An 18,251-nucleotide genomic window follows, 5' to 3' on the forward strand; every position below is an offset into this window, starting at 1 on the left:
TTATAAAGAGTTGCATTTTTTATAGCCGTTCGCTGACCTGTACTTGTTCACATCTTAGTTACTGTTTCGCTTATGGACCTTTTATCTTGTTCAAATGATTTTATATGACAATAAAAACATTATCAAACTCTCCTGAGCTGCAATTTTTCCCCAAAAGTTTTGTTGATCTCTTTATGTTAATCATTTTGTAATGCATATGAAACTATACATGTGATTTATTATCGAATGTACAAGAATACAAGAGTCCATAAGTTTTTGATATAGTATGTTATAAATATCTTTTTATGTGCTGTTGTTTGTTTGTTTATCTTTTCCCAGTTTAGCCATGTCACAATACAGCGAGAAACTCTCCGGGTGCGGGAGTTTCTCGCTGCATTAAAGACCCATTGGTGGCCTTCGGCTGTTGTCTGCTCTATGGTCGGGTTGTTGTCTCTTTGACACATTCCCCATTTCCATTCTCAATTTTATATTGAACAATAACAATTTGAACTATAAGTGCTATAGAAAAAGTCCGGTAGTGGAGTTGAATTATGAATGCCCTTATTTGGCACAACATATGCTGAAAATGTAGGTAGCATAATACAAGATTAAATATAAGCAATAATCACGTGATATTCAATAACATATCATGGTCACAAGGAGTGGCAAAAAAAGCGAACATTAGAAAAATGTCCAACAACTTTAAATTTAGGAAAAATGGTAGAAAAAGGATAATACATTTTGTTTAAATATTTGCTACTTCTTCAAAGTGCTTGAATGTTTGCTTAAAGCAAATATACAAGGAAAATCTTTCATAATTAAAGAATATTATATTATGACTTCATAACGTTATAATATCCGTTAATTTCTCTAAATATTCGGGGCATCTTATTAAAAAAATATTTATAAAACATTCATCCAAAAAAAGGACTTTAATGTTTCATCATCTTTTTCTGGCTTTACTACTGAAATAACTTAATAATTACAGCAACTAAGTGTTAGCTCGTAAAAAAAAGATGTCATCACCTTTTGGTTTATAAGGGAGAACTAAATGTATTTAAGCGACAAAATACTGGTTTCGTACTAAGAAATAAACCATTCTTCCATTGTATATATACAAGTTTTGAAGTTTTGTTTCTTTAGCATGTACACTAAACATAATTTGTTTTTCTATTGATCAATTTCTTTTTGTTCTCCAATATCTTTTTTTTTCAATGTTCTAAACTGTAACATTTGAAGTTCAATCTTTTTCTAGTTTTGTTTTTTGATACGGTCAGCACGACAGATTTGAACAATCTGTAACGAAGAAAACAAATAATAACAAAATTTACTGTTTATCATTCACTGAAAATAGACAAATAGTCTACAACATATCATCATAAAAGAAATGACTTGAGCTTATTGTCAAAAGTCTAAAATCAAATTAAGTAAAGTTTTACAAATTTTAGAAGTCTTTAAAATCAACATTTACATAATCCACAATTGCAATAGTAAAACTAAAATATAATTATGTTCTAAGCTCCTTTATAGATAATATGCACTATAAACGAGCAAACAGTGAAACCATTTTAAACTTCTTAATGAACAAAAGGTTAATTAGGAAGTTACCTCTAAATAGAAAAAAAAGTATTACTATGTTGAAAATTCTATGCTGCATTGACCAAACGTCTGCGTGAAGGCGCTTTGAATGATAAATTTATTCGAAACAGTAAAGTAAGATCGACGAAATTACTTTTCTTTGATTGTAATTATCAAATAAACTTGAAAATCTATTGATATATTTTGTTCACTGATAAAAATGATAACAGTCAAGGAAAATTCTGAAAGCACACTTGTTGTTAAAAGAATTATGTAAATCATAGATTGTTTAAAATATGATGCACGACCAATGCCATTATGCATAGTATGTCTATAAAACATCTACAAGAGTCCGATATGACAACTTTCTGTCTTGATTCTGCACCTACAATTCAAATTGGTACTTCAAATAAGTATACAAAGAGACCTTGTTCATTCTTGTATTACCTATGTATTTAATTATTCATAGTTTTCACAATATTGTATAATTATGGTTTCCTCATAAAAACATCATATTAAAAAAACATGAAAAAAATTAAACAAAATCAACACCCCGAAAAAATTACAAAGATAAATAAAAAATAATATAAAAAAATATATAAAAGATCCCCCGAGAAACCAAATGGATATTCAAACTCATAAGTTGAAAAACAAACTGACAAAACCATGGCAAAAATCTAACAACAGTCTATACAACACTGAGCATAAAGAATCCCAGCAAAACTGGGGACATCTCAAGTGCTTCGGAAGGGCAAACAGATCTTGCTCCTTGTGTGGCACCCTTTGAAGCTGATATTTTTTTCATGTTACTTAAAATTTTAAACACGGAAAAGACAAATAATCCTGCTTTTTCTCAGAGGACAACTATACTCACTCATAATCGTCTAAATTAACTAAAACAATCACACTTCAGAAAGTATACAATCTGAATCCCTTTATTTATCATATGCAAATAAACACACTGGATACATTTTTTACCATATTGATTATAAAATTATAGTAAATGCCAATAAGTAAGATAGTAATATGTAATATTTCAGTGTGCAGAACACTTGTTTTATTCATGGAACTACTTTAAATATTTGTTAGCATCAAAGCAACATATACTAATATAGAACAGACAGAACATAAGGAAAATATTATCTAAGGTTTCAACTCCTTCAGGCAGGGTTGACCTTAGATGAAATTGGCTATTTTTAAGGTACTTTTTGGTCATATAGTTCTACAACTGTTTCGATTCTTATCCATCATTGTCTTTTAAATATTCGACATTTATCGTTCCTGATGAAGGTAAATCCAGAAAAGCGCGTCGGACGCATGCCATTAATAACGTGTTGTTTTAATTTTTTATCTATAGAAGTTATAACCTAAGGTTTATTTCAATTGTCGAGCAAATACACTTATAATGAATAAAATATCAATAAATATCGTATGATCTTTACTTTACATTTTTGAGAAACAGATACTTACCTAAAACAGTAGGATCCAATCGACCAGATTTCCCCTTTTTGACTGCAACATCAGATGGCTTCTTTGCGAAACGATGATTTTCTTTAACAAAAAATACTTTTTTTTCAGAGAAGGTGCTAGTAGAAAGAAAGACTAAATAAAGGCAACAGTAGTATACAGCTGTTCAAAAGTCATAAATCGATTAAGAGAAAACAAATCAGGGTTACAAACTAAAACCGATGGAAACACATCAACTATAAGAGGAAAACAGCGGAACAACAGAAACACTGAAGTGCAACAAAAACAATATACATAGAAACGAACTATTTGATAACAATTGCCATATTCCTGACTTGGTACAGGACATTTTAACAAAAATATGGTGGGTTAAACCTGGTTTTATGGCTAGCCAAACCCCCCGCTTATATGGCAATTTTAAAAAATGTCGCTAAAATGACAACACTACGTGACAGAAATACAGCACAAGCAAACGCAAGAACACTCAGCATAGAGAAAGGCACAAATAAATAATATAATAGTCGTTACAACATGTAAACCGCAGAATAACAACGAACATCTTCCATTAACGACAGCACAGGACATTACAAACAGTGACGTATTTTTGTAACGAATATATAATCTTCATACAATTATTTTCACAATACTAGTCCAAACAATTATCATGACTATGACGGTATTGAAAGGCTATTTTAAATAAATGCTGTGACGACGTCATACGTATTTGGACTAACACAATACTTTATCCATGGAAATTAACTCGACTATACTGACAAATAAGACATATGTGAAATGTACCGAAAATACAGAATTCAAACCAGAAACGATAGGACATAACACAATATCTGACCGAAACCACAACAGAAACAACATAAATAAATACATGAATGCAAATTCACACTCGGCAAAACAGTCATATTCGGGAATAGGTCACGTTCGGTACTTAGAAGACAGATGACATAGAGGTTAAACCACAATCTAAGACGTGGTAAAAATGTCATTAGTTAGTTTAGACACAGACAGATCGTATAGATCAACCAATTTGTGATGGTGTCCATAAAATTAACGGAGTGTTATTTTTAATCTTTCCTCCTCATAACTCGGTTGGAGCAGTTTCTGTGTAAGGAGCACACTCCTGTATATAAAGTCCGTATAGTGTGAACATGCACGAGCATAACGTATCAATTGAGATATGTAAACACGACGGAGCAGAGGGTATGTTACTGCTGAGAAATGGGAAATTGATAATTGGGAAGTTGAAATCATCCCGTTTGTCATAGATTTAAGTGTGAAGTCGTCCATCTGTATCAATATTGAGGAAAAGATCAAGGTATGAAGCAGTCCTTCTAGTATCAGTAGTATCCTTAATTTCAAATTCACTGGGATATATGAGATGCAAGTACTGACTGAAATATGGGTTATTCATTGATAGGACAATATATCTGAAAGTAAAATTAAAGAATTTTGCAAGGTGCAAGGTGCTTTTTCGTTTTGTCTTTAAGAAGGTTCTGATGAATTCTGCTTCATACGAGTACAAAAACAAGTCGATTAGAAGGGGTGCACAATTAGTACAATTGGAATACCGACTGTCTGTTGAAATATCAATTCTCCAAAATCAACAAATATATTGTCGAATAAAAAAAACATATTCTTATGTAATTGGGAAAATGAGGATTATGTTCTCATAACAGTAGACAAATCAACATGACAACAGGTTTACCAACAAAATACGACGTTTTCGCATAATTTTTGCTGGAAGAGTACAACATTGACAAACGGAAACGACCCTGATATTGGTAATGCTGTTAGGTATTTTATTTATGACGCCATTATAAAATTCTACTATTTCAAGGTAACGATTTTATCGTATTAAAGTATTATTAAACTAAAAATTGTATATTTAAACCTAAAACCGACACCTATATAGTCGGCCTGTTATTTTAAAAGGGGGTGTTAAATACAAACATCCAAATTGCATTTGTGCATCGTCCCCATTCAAATATAGTCCCGCTAGTCATGCTATAACTGGAGACATTGGCATCGTCTCAATAAAAAAAAAGAATGACCAGCAAAACTGGGATTCCCACATATACTTCTACATCATTCATGAAAGAGGAGAATTTAGAAAATCACACAAATCCGTCCTTATATATCAGTATTAAAATAAAAAGGGACGATGATTACCTCCCGTCTTTATCCTGGGAACTTAAACTTCACAAAAATCGTTTTGAAGAACGATATGTTGTCGTTAAGATACTCGACAAAACATCTATCGAAACCTACCTCCATTCTTACTACAACAAAAGATAGCCTTCAGAAATATTATGATGATGTATATTCAACCAGTGGTGTCGATCGGATGTTGATTCTTAAAAATTTGAAAGATCCACTATAAAACATTCAATTACAATCGATTCAAATTTGCAGTAATATCAAAACCTTTAATTTTTCTACGCTTTACACTACTATCCCTATGTTGATTTGAAAGAGTGACTACGTTGTCTCATTAAACAGAGCTTTCTTTCAAAATGGGAAACGTAGATACAAATTCCTTTGTTTGGGCCATGAAAAACCTCGCTTTGTAAAAACTTAACTGATTCTTAAAGCAGTCAAACCTAAGATGATCAAAATGCTGACTTTTTGATCGATAACATATTTGTTGAGTTTGTTGGATTCATATTTCAACAGACAATCGGTATGCCTATTGTTATGAATTGTGCACCAATACTGAAGTATTTGTTTATTGTACTCATATGAAGCAGAATTCATACAGAGCATTCTCCAAGACAAAAAGAAAAAGCATCATGCATTGATAATGTCTTTTCAGCTAATAATAATTTCAATTAGTGCTTATATTACCCAGTGAACTTGATATTAAGAATACTGCCGAAAGTGTAAGGTCTGCTTCATATCTTGATCTTTTCCTCGATATTGGCACAGACGGACGACTTCAAACTAGAATATATGGTTAATCTGATGATTTCAACTTGACAACTGTCAACTTTCCATTTCTCAACAGTAGTTTTCCCTCTGCTCCGTCGTATGGTGTGTACACATTTCCGTATTTTATTTTTCTTATTTTCGCATATTCACTTTATTAGTATATAACAATTTTTTTCTATTACCTTTCACCTTAAGTAAAACACGTCCTTTTAAGTTACTCCCTTTAGAACTAGCTTGACACTCGTATTCTCCTTCATCATCTTGGGTGACATCTTTAATAACTAAAGTCCATCCGTGTTTTGCTTTAACAGTTAATCGTGAATCTGTTGAATACACATTCCGGCCAACAGTTAACGGATACATGTAGGTATTGATTATTCGTCTCCATGTAACCTTAAAATCGAAGGTATAAGAATGTACTTAACCGTTGTTTTTATTTGTATGCTTACGTAATCGGAAACAATAAATCATCAGGTATTTAAACGATTTTTCAAAAAAAAGTCAAGAAAATAGATGCGATAAAGGTTATTTACTAGGAAAGGTTTCAAAGTGTTTCCTTAAATGTGAATAAATAATGAACAATCTCGTCTTGTTTATGTATTTGTATATTGTATCTGCATTTTCACGAATTTAGATCATATAACACGTATACTATGATTACACTTCAATTGCTTAAACCATAATGGCCGAAAAAAATTGAAGTTGACAATATAAGTCAATATGGCCACTATACAAATTAGCAAAGTACTGAAAAATTCTGCCATATGATGACGTTCGTTTGTCTAAACGAAATGATTGGTACTTGCTCTTTCTCATCACGTAATGAGTAATTAGTTTACATAAATTACTCGAGAGATGGGGTAAGCATAAACGGTCATCAAAAACAACAACATAAAATACCAAAAAAGTATTGAAATAGTGTTCAATGTTGTTTTGTCATACATTTAATCGTTTCAAAAAGACAAATGGTGAAAAAAGGCAAAGGATACCAAAGGGACAACTAAACTCATAAGTCGAAAATAAGCTGACAACGCCATGGCTAAAAAAGAAAAAAAGACAAACAGACAAACCACAGTACACAAAACACAACATAGAAACCAAAGACTGAGTAATGTGTAAATGAATTGAATTGACAACCGAGGTCTAATCAATGACAATTAGCTGAAGAAAACAAAGAAAACAGCAAAAATAAACGGCAAGCTTATAATTATACTACTCAAAAAAAGTTTTGCAACAACATTTTTGAGATTAATAGGTGTCAAACTTTGAGGGCTCATATCTTTGTAGAAAATGCTCAAAATGATCTGAAATTAACAGCATTCCTGTTTTAGATGATGTCGAAAAGATTAAAGAAAAACACTAAAAAAATATGATAAAAATTTGGGAGGTTAAAAAAGTGTCACTCCCATTTTTACTTAATTGTTGTTGCGAGGAAAATGTTAGTTTCTGGTCATATGTAATCAAATATATTATCAGATTCACAACTTCGTCAATTTTGAACGTTGTAAGCATTCTTTTAATTAGACTATGTGCAAAAAAGTTTAAATTGTGACTTTCACATTTGGCTCCTCGCCTCAAGTTTGCGGATTGCAGTGTAGCTGTCTGAAATTTGAACAGCATAACTATAGAGCTTTTGAATACATAATTGATTGAAAATTGATAAAAAAACTCAAACTTGAAAAATTAATCGAGATTTACTATTCAGTCAAAAGTTGTGATAATAAACTTTCTATTAGTATTTATAGCAGAATTGATATATTTAGTTTGACATTGTTGCAATTCGGTTCTTTTTTTCTTTCGTCTTTACAAATATTTGAAAACGAATGATCAACGTATATTAATATTTTATAAACATATGCTTCTATTTATCCTTAGATTCCATCTGAGTTCATTCCCGTTTTTTCGTTAGATATGTGGTCATCAATCTTAAGTTTTTATGTTTTGGTTGAGGGAGTATTCTTTGTCTTTTTCTAGGTTAAAGTATAAGTTCATAATTAATTACCAAATTCATCCTGAAAACAAAGATACACTTACACATACTCTGAAAACCTGTTAAAACAATTTAAAACATATGTCATACTTACGGTTTTTATGTCTAATGAAATAACAGAACAACGCAACGATGCTGTGTCTCCAGCAGTAGATGATACATTGGTAATAGGAATATGGAAACTTGTTGGTGCACCTCTGATAGCTTAAAACATTAATTAAATATTTTTACCTTGCTATGTTTTATAAAAAAGAATGGCCAACGTAGATACAAGTATCTTTTCTTAAGGAAGGGATAGTTCGTATTTCTTAAAAAAATACTCTGATTCAATAAAAAACTGACAAGTTGATAATAGATATAAGAAGATGTGGTATGAGTGCCAATGAGACAACGCTCCATCCAAGTCACAATGTGTAAAAGTAAACCATTATAGGTCAAAGTACGGCCTTCAACACGGAGCCTTGGCTCACACCGAACAGCAAGATATAAAGGGTCACAAAAATGACTAGTGTAAAACCATTCAAACAGGAAAACCAATGGTCTAAATAAAGGCAACAGTAGTATACCGCTGTTCGAAACTCATAAATCGATAGAGATAAAAACAAATCCGGGTTACAAACTAAAACTGAGCGAAACGCATCAAATATAAGAGGAGAACAACGACACAACAAAAACACAACATTAAAATGTAACACGCACAGAAACGAACTATAATATAACAATGGCCATTTTCCTGACTTGGTACAGGACATTTTAAGAAAAAAATGGTGGGTTGAACCTGGTTTTGTGGCATGCCAAACCCCCCGCTTTTATGGCAACGTCAAACACAACACCAAAACGACAACATCACATGACAGGACCACAATACAAATAAATGGGAGAACATATAGGACAAAGAAACACATGAATAATAGCTAACAAAGGTAATAGGCTTGAAATTCAATACACCAGACGTGCGTCTCGTCCACACAAGACCAACCAGTGACACTTAGATGAAAAAAGTTTGTAAGCCAAAACAAGTACAAAGCTGAAGAGCACCGAGGACCAAAACTTCCAAAAAGTTGCGCCTAACACGGCCAGGGTTTTCTGCCTGGGACAAGAACATCCTTATTATTTAGAATAATTTATAATTTTGCAAACAGTAAATTTTATAAAATGACTATATAATAGATATACATGATAAAACCGAAGTGGGGACTAACTACAGAATAAAAACGGATACATTACATAAAAGAACTTAATCCAACACATAAAAATACACAGCCGAGTTAGCCAAAGCCTCAACGCACAAAGTGACGTCACATTTGAAATTCTAAAAAAACACACAAAGTGACGTCACATTTGAATTTGTAAAAATATTTCACAAAAATAAGATAGGATTAGGATTGATTCAAGATTAGATTTGTAATACTGACATTACATTCATTAATAACAATGAAAATTACAATACTTATTTATATCAAATTGTGGTAGTAATTAGATAATTAATTGTATGATCTAGCTATGTCGATGTTTCTTCTGAATCAAACTGTAAACCATATATATATCGTATAAATTTCGTTGAACCAAACTAAAATATAATAAATAAAGGGGTGATTACTTATCTTTACCATAACACACGAATATAACAGAAAAGACGTAAAGACATTTGACAAAATCCGACGAGAATAACAAATATAACATCAAAATTAAATGCATGAATTTGGGATAGATAATCTATATAAAAAACGAGAAACGAGAAACACTTATGAACCACATCAACAAACGACAACCACTGAACAACAGGTTCCTGACTCATGACAGGTGCAAACAAATGCAGCGGGTTTAAACGTTTTAACTGGTGTTAACCTTCACCCTAACCTGAAACAATAGTGTAACATCACAACATAGAAAGACACACTATGAAATATCAATTTAAATGGCTTAACTCAATCAAAAGACATATTAACAAAGACAAGTAAACATACACTGAACGAATAAATTTGATCTATGGCACAATGTAAATGCAAAACTAATAAAAAAGGGGGGTGAGATGCAAAACTATATCAGAAAGACAACTATAACCTTGGACCAAATGCTGTTAAATAAAATAACGTACACAGTTAAATAAAAATAATTTTGTTGTAAGGAGTACATGGAATACGGAAATATTTTTTACAAAATAAATAAATTTGTTGTTCATAGTACCAGAACAGAAGTGAAAATTTATCGTCAAACATAATACTTATCAAAGGTGGTATATATTAAAAATAGTGAGACGAGATATAACACAAAATAAGTAAACATTAAATGACAAAAATGCATTACAAATTGTATCAACAGGTCAAGTTAACACGAAAGTACGATTTGAGAGTACTCGCAGTTACTGAAAGCTAGTTAAAAGACAAAAATAATAAATAATAAAAAATCAGAGACTAAAATCAACTAAAACACATCCCAGGGATTTATTGTTTTAACGTCATGGACAGTCAAAGCAGACATGACTTGTGCAATGCCAAAATAAAAGTATCGACAGGCAGTAGGATAGTTAAGATTTAACCTTTTAATAAATATGTATAATGTTATATATAGATAAAGTAATCTCTATATAGAAAATGAACGTGGATGTGTGTTTCCGCGCTTTTAGTACAATATTACCGTAAAATTTAGGATGTGAAATACCGTTTTTAATAAGTTTTCTACAGGTACAGCCAAATTTACTAATCAACTCTTTGTATGTATGAAAGAATTTAGTAAAAGTTTTTTAAGTAATTTATGGTGACGAAATCCCTGACTTAGTGATGCTTGTTTTCTTGATTGACAACATATTTGTTACGTTTAGAGAACGTGTATCAACAAACAATCGACATTCCAATGAGAACCAACTGTGCTCCTCTTGTAGCCTACTTGTTCCTTTATTCATATAAGGCAGACTTCATACAGGAGCTTCTAAGGAATAGTAAAAAGAAGCTAGAATTATCATTTAACATCACGTTCCGCTATATAGACACTGTCCTCTCACTAACTAATTTAAAGTTTGGTATCTATGCTGAAAGCATCTATTCCATCGAACTTGAAATAAAGGATACATCAGATACTGTCAAGTCTGCCTTATATCTTGACTTACATATAGAAATTAATAATGAGGGTCGGTAGAGAACACAGTTTTACGACAAAAGAGATGATTTCAGCATTCCAGCACCCTTATGTGGAGTATACATCTCCCAGTTGATACGATATTCCATAGATTGCATGTCCTATTATAATTTCCTTGATAGTGAGTTGCTGCTTACAAAAAAGCTCTCAGACCAAGAATTCCAAGTGGTGAAGTTGAAATCATCTATTCGAAAATTTTATGGACGCCTTTACGAGTTGGTTGGCCTTTCTGGAATATCTTTTTCACAGATGAGACAGATATGTTCCAATTGTCGTTACCACAATCACGTCCTCTTTTTTCTCGAATAGGACCTGCCAAATTAGACTTATCGCCGGATTTTAACTTACAAGAGCAACATGACGGATGTCACATGTGGAGCAGGATCTGACTACCCCTTCGGAGCACATAAGATCACCCCTGAGTTTTGGTTGGGTTCCTGTTTCCCAGTTTTTAGTTTTCTATGTTGTGTGTTGAATACTGTTGTTTGTCTTTTCGTTGCTCTTCGTTTTTTGCCATGGCATTATCAGGTCGTTTTGACTAATGCGTTTGATTGTCCCTCTAGTATCTTTTGCATCTCTTTTACAATGTTTGAGAACCTAATAATTTATACCCATTATGAATGCATACCTGTCATAAGAAGTTCAAATGTAATTATTCCTAGTATATTGAATTCCATTACACATTAGTTGTCTTTTGCTATGGTTCTTTTGTTAAATATTTGAATTCAGTTCTTTAGCAACAAATACGTAAAAGTATAAAGTCGTTCTTCGATGATGTATATTATATATTGCTGTATGAATTAGGCTAGTCCTAAGTGATCTAATAGATATAAATGGAGTTATAAACACGAATAAATGTCATGTTGAATTCCACAAAAAATGATCATTATGATAATTATAAAAATTACCATAATAATATAATGATAGAACCAGCAATCAAAAGTATTCAAATGAAAATAATGATTCAGATTTATGCAATTTATATTATAATCTGTCATTGACAGTTGGAAGAAGACATGAACAGTAGAAGTTACGGGGTTTAAAGCGTTTACAGTTTATCCGCCAATCACGACAAGAAATATTGCATATTAAATAAGGTTACACAGAAGGTCAAATTCGGTAACACGATATGACGAAGCAACTGACTTAAGCTAAGATCATTTACAAATTTTCAGCTCCTTTTCTATTTCAAAAAAGCTTATTCCCTTTCATTATACCATTCAATTTTTGACTTATATGTGTTTGTTTTTACTCCGTGATATGATGAATATTTTTTATAAGAACCTCAAGGGAGAAGGTATCATAAGACAATTTTTCAGTTATTATGCTTTTTCAAATAACATCACCCAAAGGTCAATAGACATTAGGCTATCAAATATAAGTATTCATATTCTTTTCAATTTTGTCTTTCCTTTTAGGTGTAATACCACCAAATCATAGTACGTCACATCCGGTTGCATACGAAAATAGGTCGAAAAAAATATTCCCTTGAATTTGACAGTTGTAGGTAATTGATCCTACATTTCATTGCAGTAAAACATTTCTGAGTCATAAACATATATCTTGGGTATTTCAAAGCACCATTATTTCTTTATTTGGGGTTTCTATAGAATATTTTGGAAACTTGAGGTTACATGGTTACTAAAGCTTGTACACAGGTTAAAAAAGGGGGAAAATTTGATTGGTTAACTTCCAGTGATGGTTATTTTCTTATATGCAATGAAATGTTATGTGAAATTTTTTCTATAGTACTGGACAGGATAAAACTTTACTCATGCCAAGTATTTCTTTATTTGAAACAAAGATAAATTCTGCACAATTTTTTGAAAAGTGCAAATTTAACAAAGACTAATAGGGGAAAATCAATGGTGGTATTACACCTAATATGGGAAGCTGTACATGCACCTTTGACCTTGTGAGTACTCTCATGTGTTAAAATTTCTTGCTATTTAAGTGAAATATTACAAATAATGAAATATTCTGAGTGGATTGAGTCTCCAAAATACATTTTATGAGAAAATTTCCTTGAAATAGGACTTTACCATGAATATTAGTTGACAGAACAAGCCATACTTAGAGTCTTGGGGAGCTTTTTCTCCTTATTTCTTATATTCTGCTATACTAGAAAATTTTTCCTAAGAAATACTTTAATAAATATATAGTTTTAAGTAAATGCAATTATTTTTAAAGCAGTAACAACAAATTATTCACCAAAAGAGAAGTTTTTTATGTCCCTCTCTGGAACGCGGCGTAAATTTAAGTTTTACGCAAGGACTTATTGAAACCTCCTTGGAGACAGTAAACTTTTATACGGATAGTTCAAGCAGCTTCAATACTTCAATTAATCATTTATAATAACATTCCTATCATAAATGAGTGAAAGTTACCCCAAAATTTTTATTTATTGGCCTAAAAAGTAGAAATTTTGAGGAAATGAGGGTATAAATGGACCAAAAGAGACTTTATAAGGAAGAATAAGAGGTCCATTAGTAGTATTTATCATCCTAAAGTCATCTTTTGTATCATATTCAACTGTTTGTAGGCAGATGAGATAAATATTTGATCATTTATTGGTCCACACTATATTCTATCATGATGCGGCTTGGTTTGAATTTTTCGAAGAAATTTTGCTCGAATCGCTGTAGATGTCGTCTTACATTATACTAGATTTTTCTCAAACTATTGAACTGATTATGACAAAACTTGACAGGAATGCTTGAAATAACCAGTATTACAAAGGAAAAAAGTCACATTCAGTTTATTCAACAAAAAAGTCTTCTTTAGGTGTAATACCACCAAATCATGGTACGTCACATCCGGTTGCATACGAAAATAGGTCGAAAAAAATATTCCCTTGAATTTGACAGTTGTAGGTAATTGATCCTACATTTCATTGCAGTAAAACATTTCTGAGTCATAAACATATATCTTGGGTATTTCAAAGCACCATTATTTCTTTATTTGGGGTTTCTATAGAATATTTTGGAAACTTGAGGTTACATGGTTACTAAAGCTTGTACACAGGTTAAAAAAGGGGGAAAATTTGATTGGTTAACTTCCAGTGATGGTTATTTTCTTATATGCAATGAAATGTTATGTGAAATTTTTTCTATAGTACTGGACAGGATAAAACTTTACTCATGCCAAGTATTTCTTTATTTGAAACAAAGATAAATTCTGCACAATTTTTGAAAAGTGCAAATTTAACAAAGACTAATAGAGGAAAATCAATGGTGGTATTACACCTAATATGGGAAGCTGTACATGCACCTTTGACCTTGTGAGTACTCTCATGTGTTAAAATTTCTTGCTATTTAAGTGAAATATTACAAATAATGAAATATTCTGAGTGGATTGAGTCTCCAAAATACATTTTATGAGAAAATTTCCTTGAAATAGGACTTTACCATGAATATTAGTTGACAGAACAAGCCATACTTAGAGTCTTGGGGAGCTTTTTCTCCTTATTTCTTATATTCTGCTATACTAGAAAATTTTTCCTAAGAAATACTTTAATAAATATATAGTTTTAAGTAAATGCAATTATTTTTAAAGCAGTAACAACAAATTATTCACCAAAAGAGAAGTTTTTTATGTCCCTCTCTGGAACGCGGCGTAAATTTAAGTTTTACGCAAGGACTTATTGAAACCTCCTTGGAGACAGTAAACTTTTATACGGATAGTTCAAGCAGCTTCAATACTTCAATTAATCATTTATAATAACATTCCTATCATAAATGAGTGAAAGTTACCCCAAAATTTTTATTTATTGGCCTAAAAAGTAGAAATTTTGAGGAAATGAGAGGTATAAATGGACCAAAAGAGACTTTATAAGGAAGAATAAGAGGTCCATTAGTAGTATTTATCATCCTAAAGTCATCTTTTGTATCATATTCAACTGTTTGTAGGCAGATGAGATAAATATTTGATCATTTATTGGTCCACACTATATTCTATCATGATGCGGCTTGGTTTGAATTTTTCGAAGAAATTTTGCTCGAATCGCTGTAGATGTCGTCTTACATTATACTAGATTTTTCTCAAACTATTGAACTGATTATGACAAAACTTGACAGGAATGCTTGAAATAACCAGTATTACAAAGGAAAAAAGTCACATTCAGTTTATTCAACAAAAAAGTCTTCTTTAGGTGTAATACCACCAAATCATAGTACGTCACATCCGGTTGCATACGAAAATAGGTCGAAAAAAATATTCCCTTGTATTTGACAGTTGTAGGTAATTGATCCTACATTTCATTGCAGTAAAACATTTCTGAGTCATAAACATATATCTTGGGTATTTCAAAGCACCATTATTTCTTTATTTGGGGTTTCTATAGAATATTTTGGAAACTTGAGGTTACATGGTTACTAAAGCTTGTACACAGGTTAAAAAAGGGGGAAAATTTGATTGGTTAACTTCCAGTGATGGTTATTTTCTTATATGCAATGAAATGTTATGTGAAATTTTTTCTATAGTACTGGACAGGATAAAACTTTACTCATGCCAAGTATTTCTTTATTTGAAACAAAGATAAATTCTGCACAATTTTTTGAAAAGTGCAAATTTAACAAAGACTAATGGGGAAAATCAATGGTGGCATTACACCTAATATGGGAAGCTGTACATGCACCTTTGACCTTGTGAGTACTCTCATGTGTTAAAATTTCTTGCTATTTAAGTGAAATATTACAAATAATGAAATATTCTGAGTGGATTGAGTCTCCAAAATACATTTTATGAGAAAATTTCCTTGAAATAGGACTTTACCATGAATATTAGTTGACAGAACAAGCCATACTTAGAGTCTTGGGGAGCTTTTTCTCCTTATTTCTTATATTCTGCTATACTAGAAAATTTTTCCTAAGAAATACTTTAATAAATATATAGTTTTAAGTAAATGCAATTATTTTTAAAGCAGTAACAACAAATTATTCACCAAAAGAGAAGTTTTTTATGTCCCTCTCTGGAACGCGGCGTAAATTTAAGTTTTACGCAAGGACTTATTGAAACCTCCTTGGAGACAGTAAACTTTTATACGGATAGTTCAAGCAGCTTCAATACTTCAATTAATCATTTATAATAACATTCCTATCATAAATGAGTGAAAGTTACCCCAAAATTTTTATTTATTGGCCTAAAAAGTAGAAATTTTGAGGAAATGAGAGGTATAAATGGACCAAAAGAGACTTTATAAGGAAGAATAAGAGGTCCATTAGTAGTATTTATCATCCTAAAGTCATCTTTTGTATCATATTCAACTGTTTGTAGGCAGATGAGATAAATATTTGATCATTTATTGGTCCACACTATATTCTATCATGATGCGGCTTGGTTTGAATTTTTCGAAGAAATTTTGCTCGAATCGCTGTAGATGTCGTCTTACATTATACTAGATTTTTCTCAAACTATTGAACTGATTATGACAAAACTTGACAGGAATGCTTGAAATAACCAGTATTACAAAGGAAAAAAGTCACATTCAGTTTATTCAACAAAAAAGTCTTCTTTAGGTGTAATACCACCAAATCATAGTACGTCACATCCGGTTGCATACGAAAATAGGTCGAAAAAAATATTCCCTTGTATTTGACAGTTGTAGGTAATTGATCCTACATTTCATTGCAGTAAAACATTTCTGAGTCATAAACATATATCTTGGGTATTTCAAAGCACCATTATTTCTTTATTTGGGGTTTCTATAGAATATTTTGGAAACTTGAGGTTACATGGTTACTAAAGCTTGTACACAGGTTAAAAAAGGGGGAAAATTTGATTGGTTAACTTCCAGTGATGGTTATTTTCTTATATGCAATGAAATGTTATGTGAAATTTTTTCTATAGTACTGGACAGGATAAAACTTTACTCATGCCAAGTATTTCTTTATTTGAAACAAAGATAAATTCTGCACAATTTTTTGAAAAGTGCAAATTTAACAAAGACTAATGGGGAAAATCAATGGTGGTATTACACCTAATATGGGAAGCTGTACATGCACCTTTGACCTTGTGAGTACTCTCATGTGTTAAAATTTCTTGCTATTTAAGTGAAATATTACAAATAATGAAATATTCTGAGTGGATTGAGTCTCCAAAATACATTTTATGAGAAAATTTCCTTGAAATAGGACTTTACCATGAATATTAGTTGACAGAACAAGCCATACTTAGAGTCTTGGGGAGCTTTTTCTCCTTATTTCTTATATTCTGCTATACTAGAAAATTTTTCCTAAGAAATACTTTAATAAATATATAGTTTTAAGTAAATGCAATTATTTTTAAAGCAGTAACAACAAATTATTCACCAAAAGAGAAGTTTTTTATGTCCCTCTCTGGAACGCGGCGTAAATTTAAGTTTTACGCAAGGACTTATTGAAACCTCCTTGGAGACAGTAAACTTTTATACGGATAGTTCAAGCAGCTTCAATACTTCAATTAATCATTTATAATAACATTCCTATCATAAATGAGTGAAAGTTACCCCAAAATTTTTATTTATTGGCCTAAAAAGTAGAAATTTTGAGGAAATGAGAGGTATAAATGGACCAAAAGAGACTTTATAAGGAAGAATAAGAGGTCCATTAGTAGTATTTATCATCCTAAAGTCATCTTTTGTATCATATTCAACTGTTTGTAGGCAGATGAGATAAATATTTGATCATTTATTGGTCCACACTATATTCTATCATGATGCGGCTTGGTTTGAATTTTTCGAAGAAATTTTGCTCGAATCGCTGTAGATGTCGTCTTACATTATACTAGATTTTTCTCAAACTATTGAACTGATTATGACAAAACTTGACAGGAATGCTTGAAATAACCAGTATTACAAAGGAAAAAAGTCACATTCAGTTTATTCAACAAAAAAGTCTTCTTTAGGTGTAATACCACCAAATCATAGTACGTCACATCCGGTTGCATACGAAAATAGGTCGAAAAAAATATTCCCTTGTATTTGACAGTTGTAGGTAATTGATCCTACATTTCATTGCAGTAAAACATTTCTGAGTCATAAACATATATCTTGGGTATTTCAAAGCACCATTATTTCTTTATTTGGGGTTTCTATAGAATATTTTGGAAACTTGAGGTTACATGGTTACTAAAGCTTGTACACAGGTTAAAAAAGGGGGAAAATTTGATTGGTTAACTTCCA

The 18,251-nt window shown here is 31.5% G+C and overlaps 1 protein-coding gene across 1 annotated transcript; it reads right to left on the reverse strand.

Moving 5' to 3' along the window:
* Positions 1-1,297: 1,297 nt before the first annotated feature.
* LOC127735465 (basement membrane-specific heparan sulfate proteoglycan core protein-like) lies at positions 1,298-11,920 on the reverse strand. Its single transcript, XM_052245631.1, has 5 exons — positions 11,721-11,920; positions 8,052-8,161; positions 6,150-6,360; positions 3,028-3,108; positions 1,298-1,942 (listed from the first exon to the last, which is right to left on the reverse strand). The coding sequence occupies exons 1-5, from the start codon at positions 11,767-11,769 to the stop codon at positions 1,836-1,838; spliced, it is 558 nt and encodes a 185-aa protein (XP_052101591.1). The 5' UTR covers positions 11,770-11,920; the 3' UTR covers positions 1,298-1,835.
* Between the last annotated feature and the right edge of the window lie 6,331 nt (positions 11,921-18,251).

Source organism: Mytilus californianus, unplaced genomic scaffold (assembly GCF_021869535.1).
Source record: "Mytilus californianus isolate M0D057914Y unplaced genomic scaffold, xbMytCali1.0.p SCAF_3, whole genome shotgun sequence".
Lineage (NCBI taxonomy): Eukaryota > Metazoa > Mollusca > Bivalvia > Mytilida > Mytilidae > Mytilus > Mytilus californianus.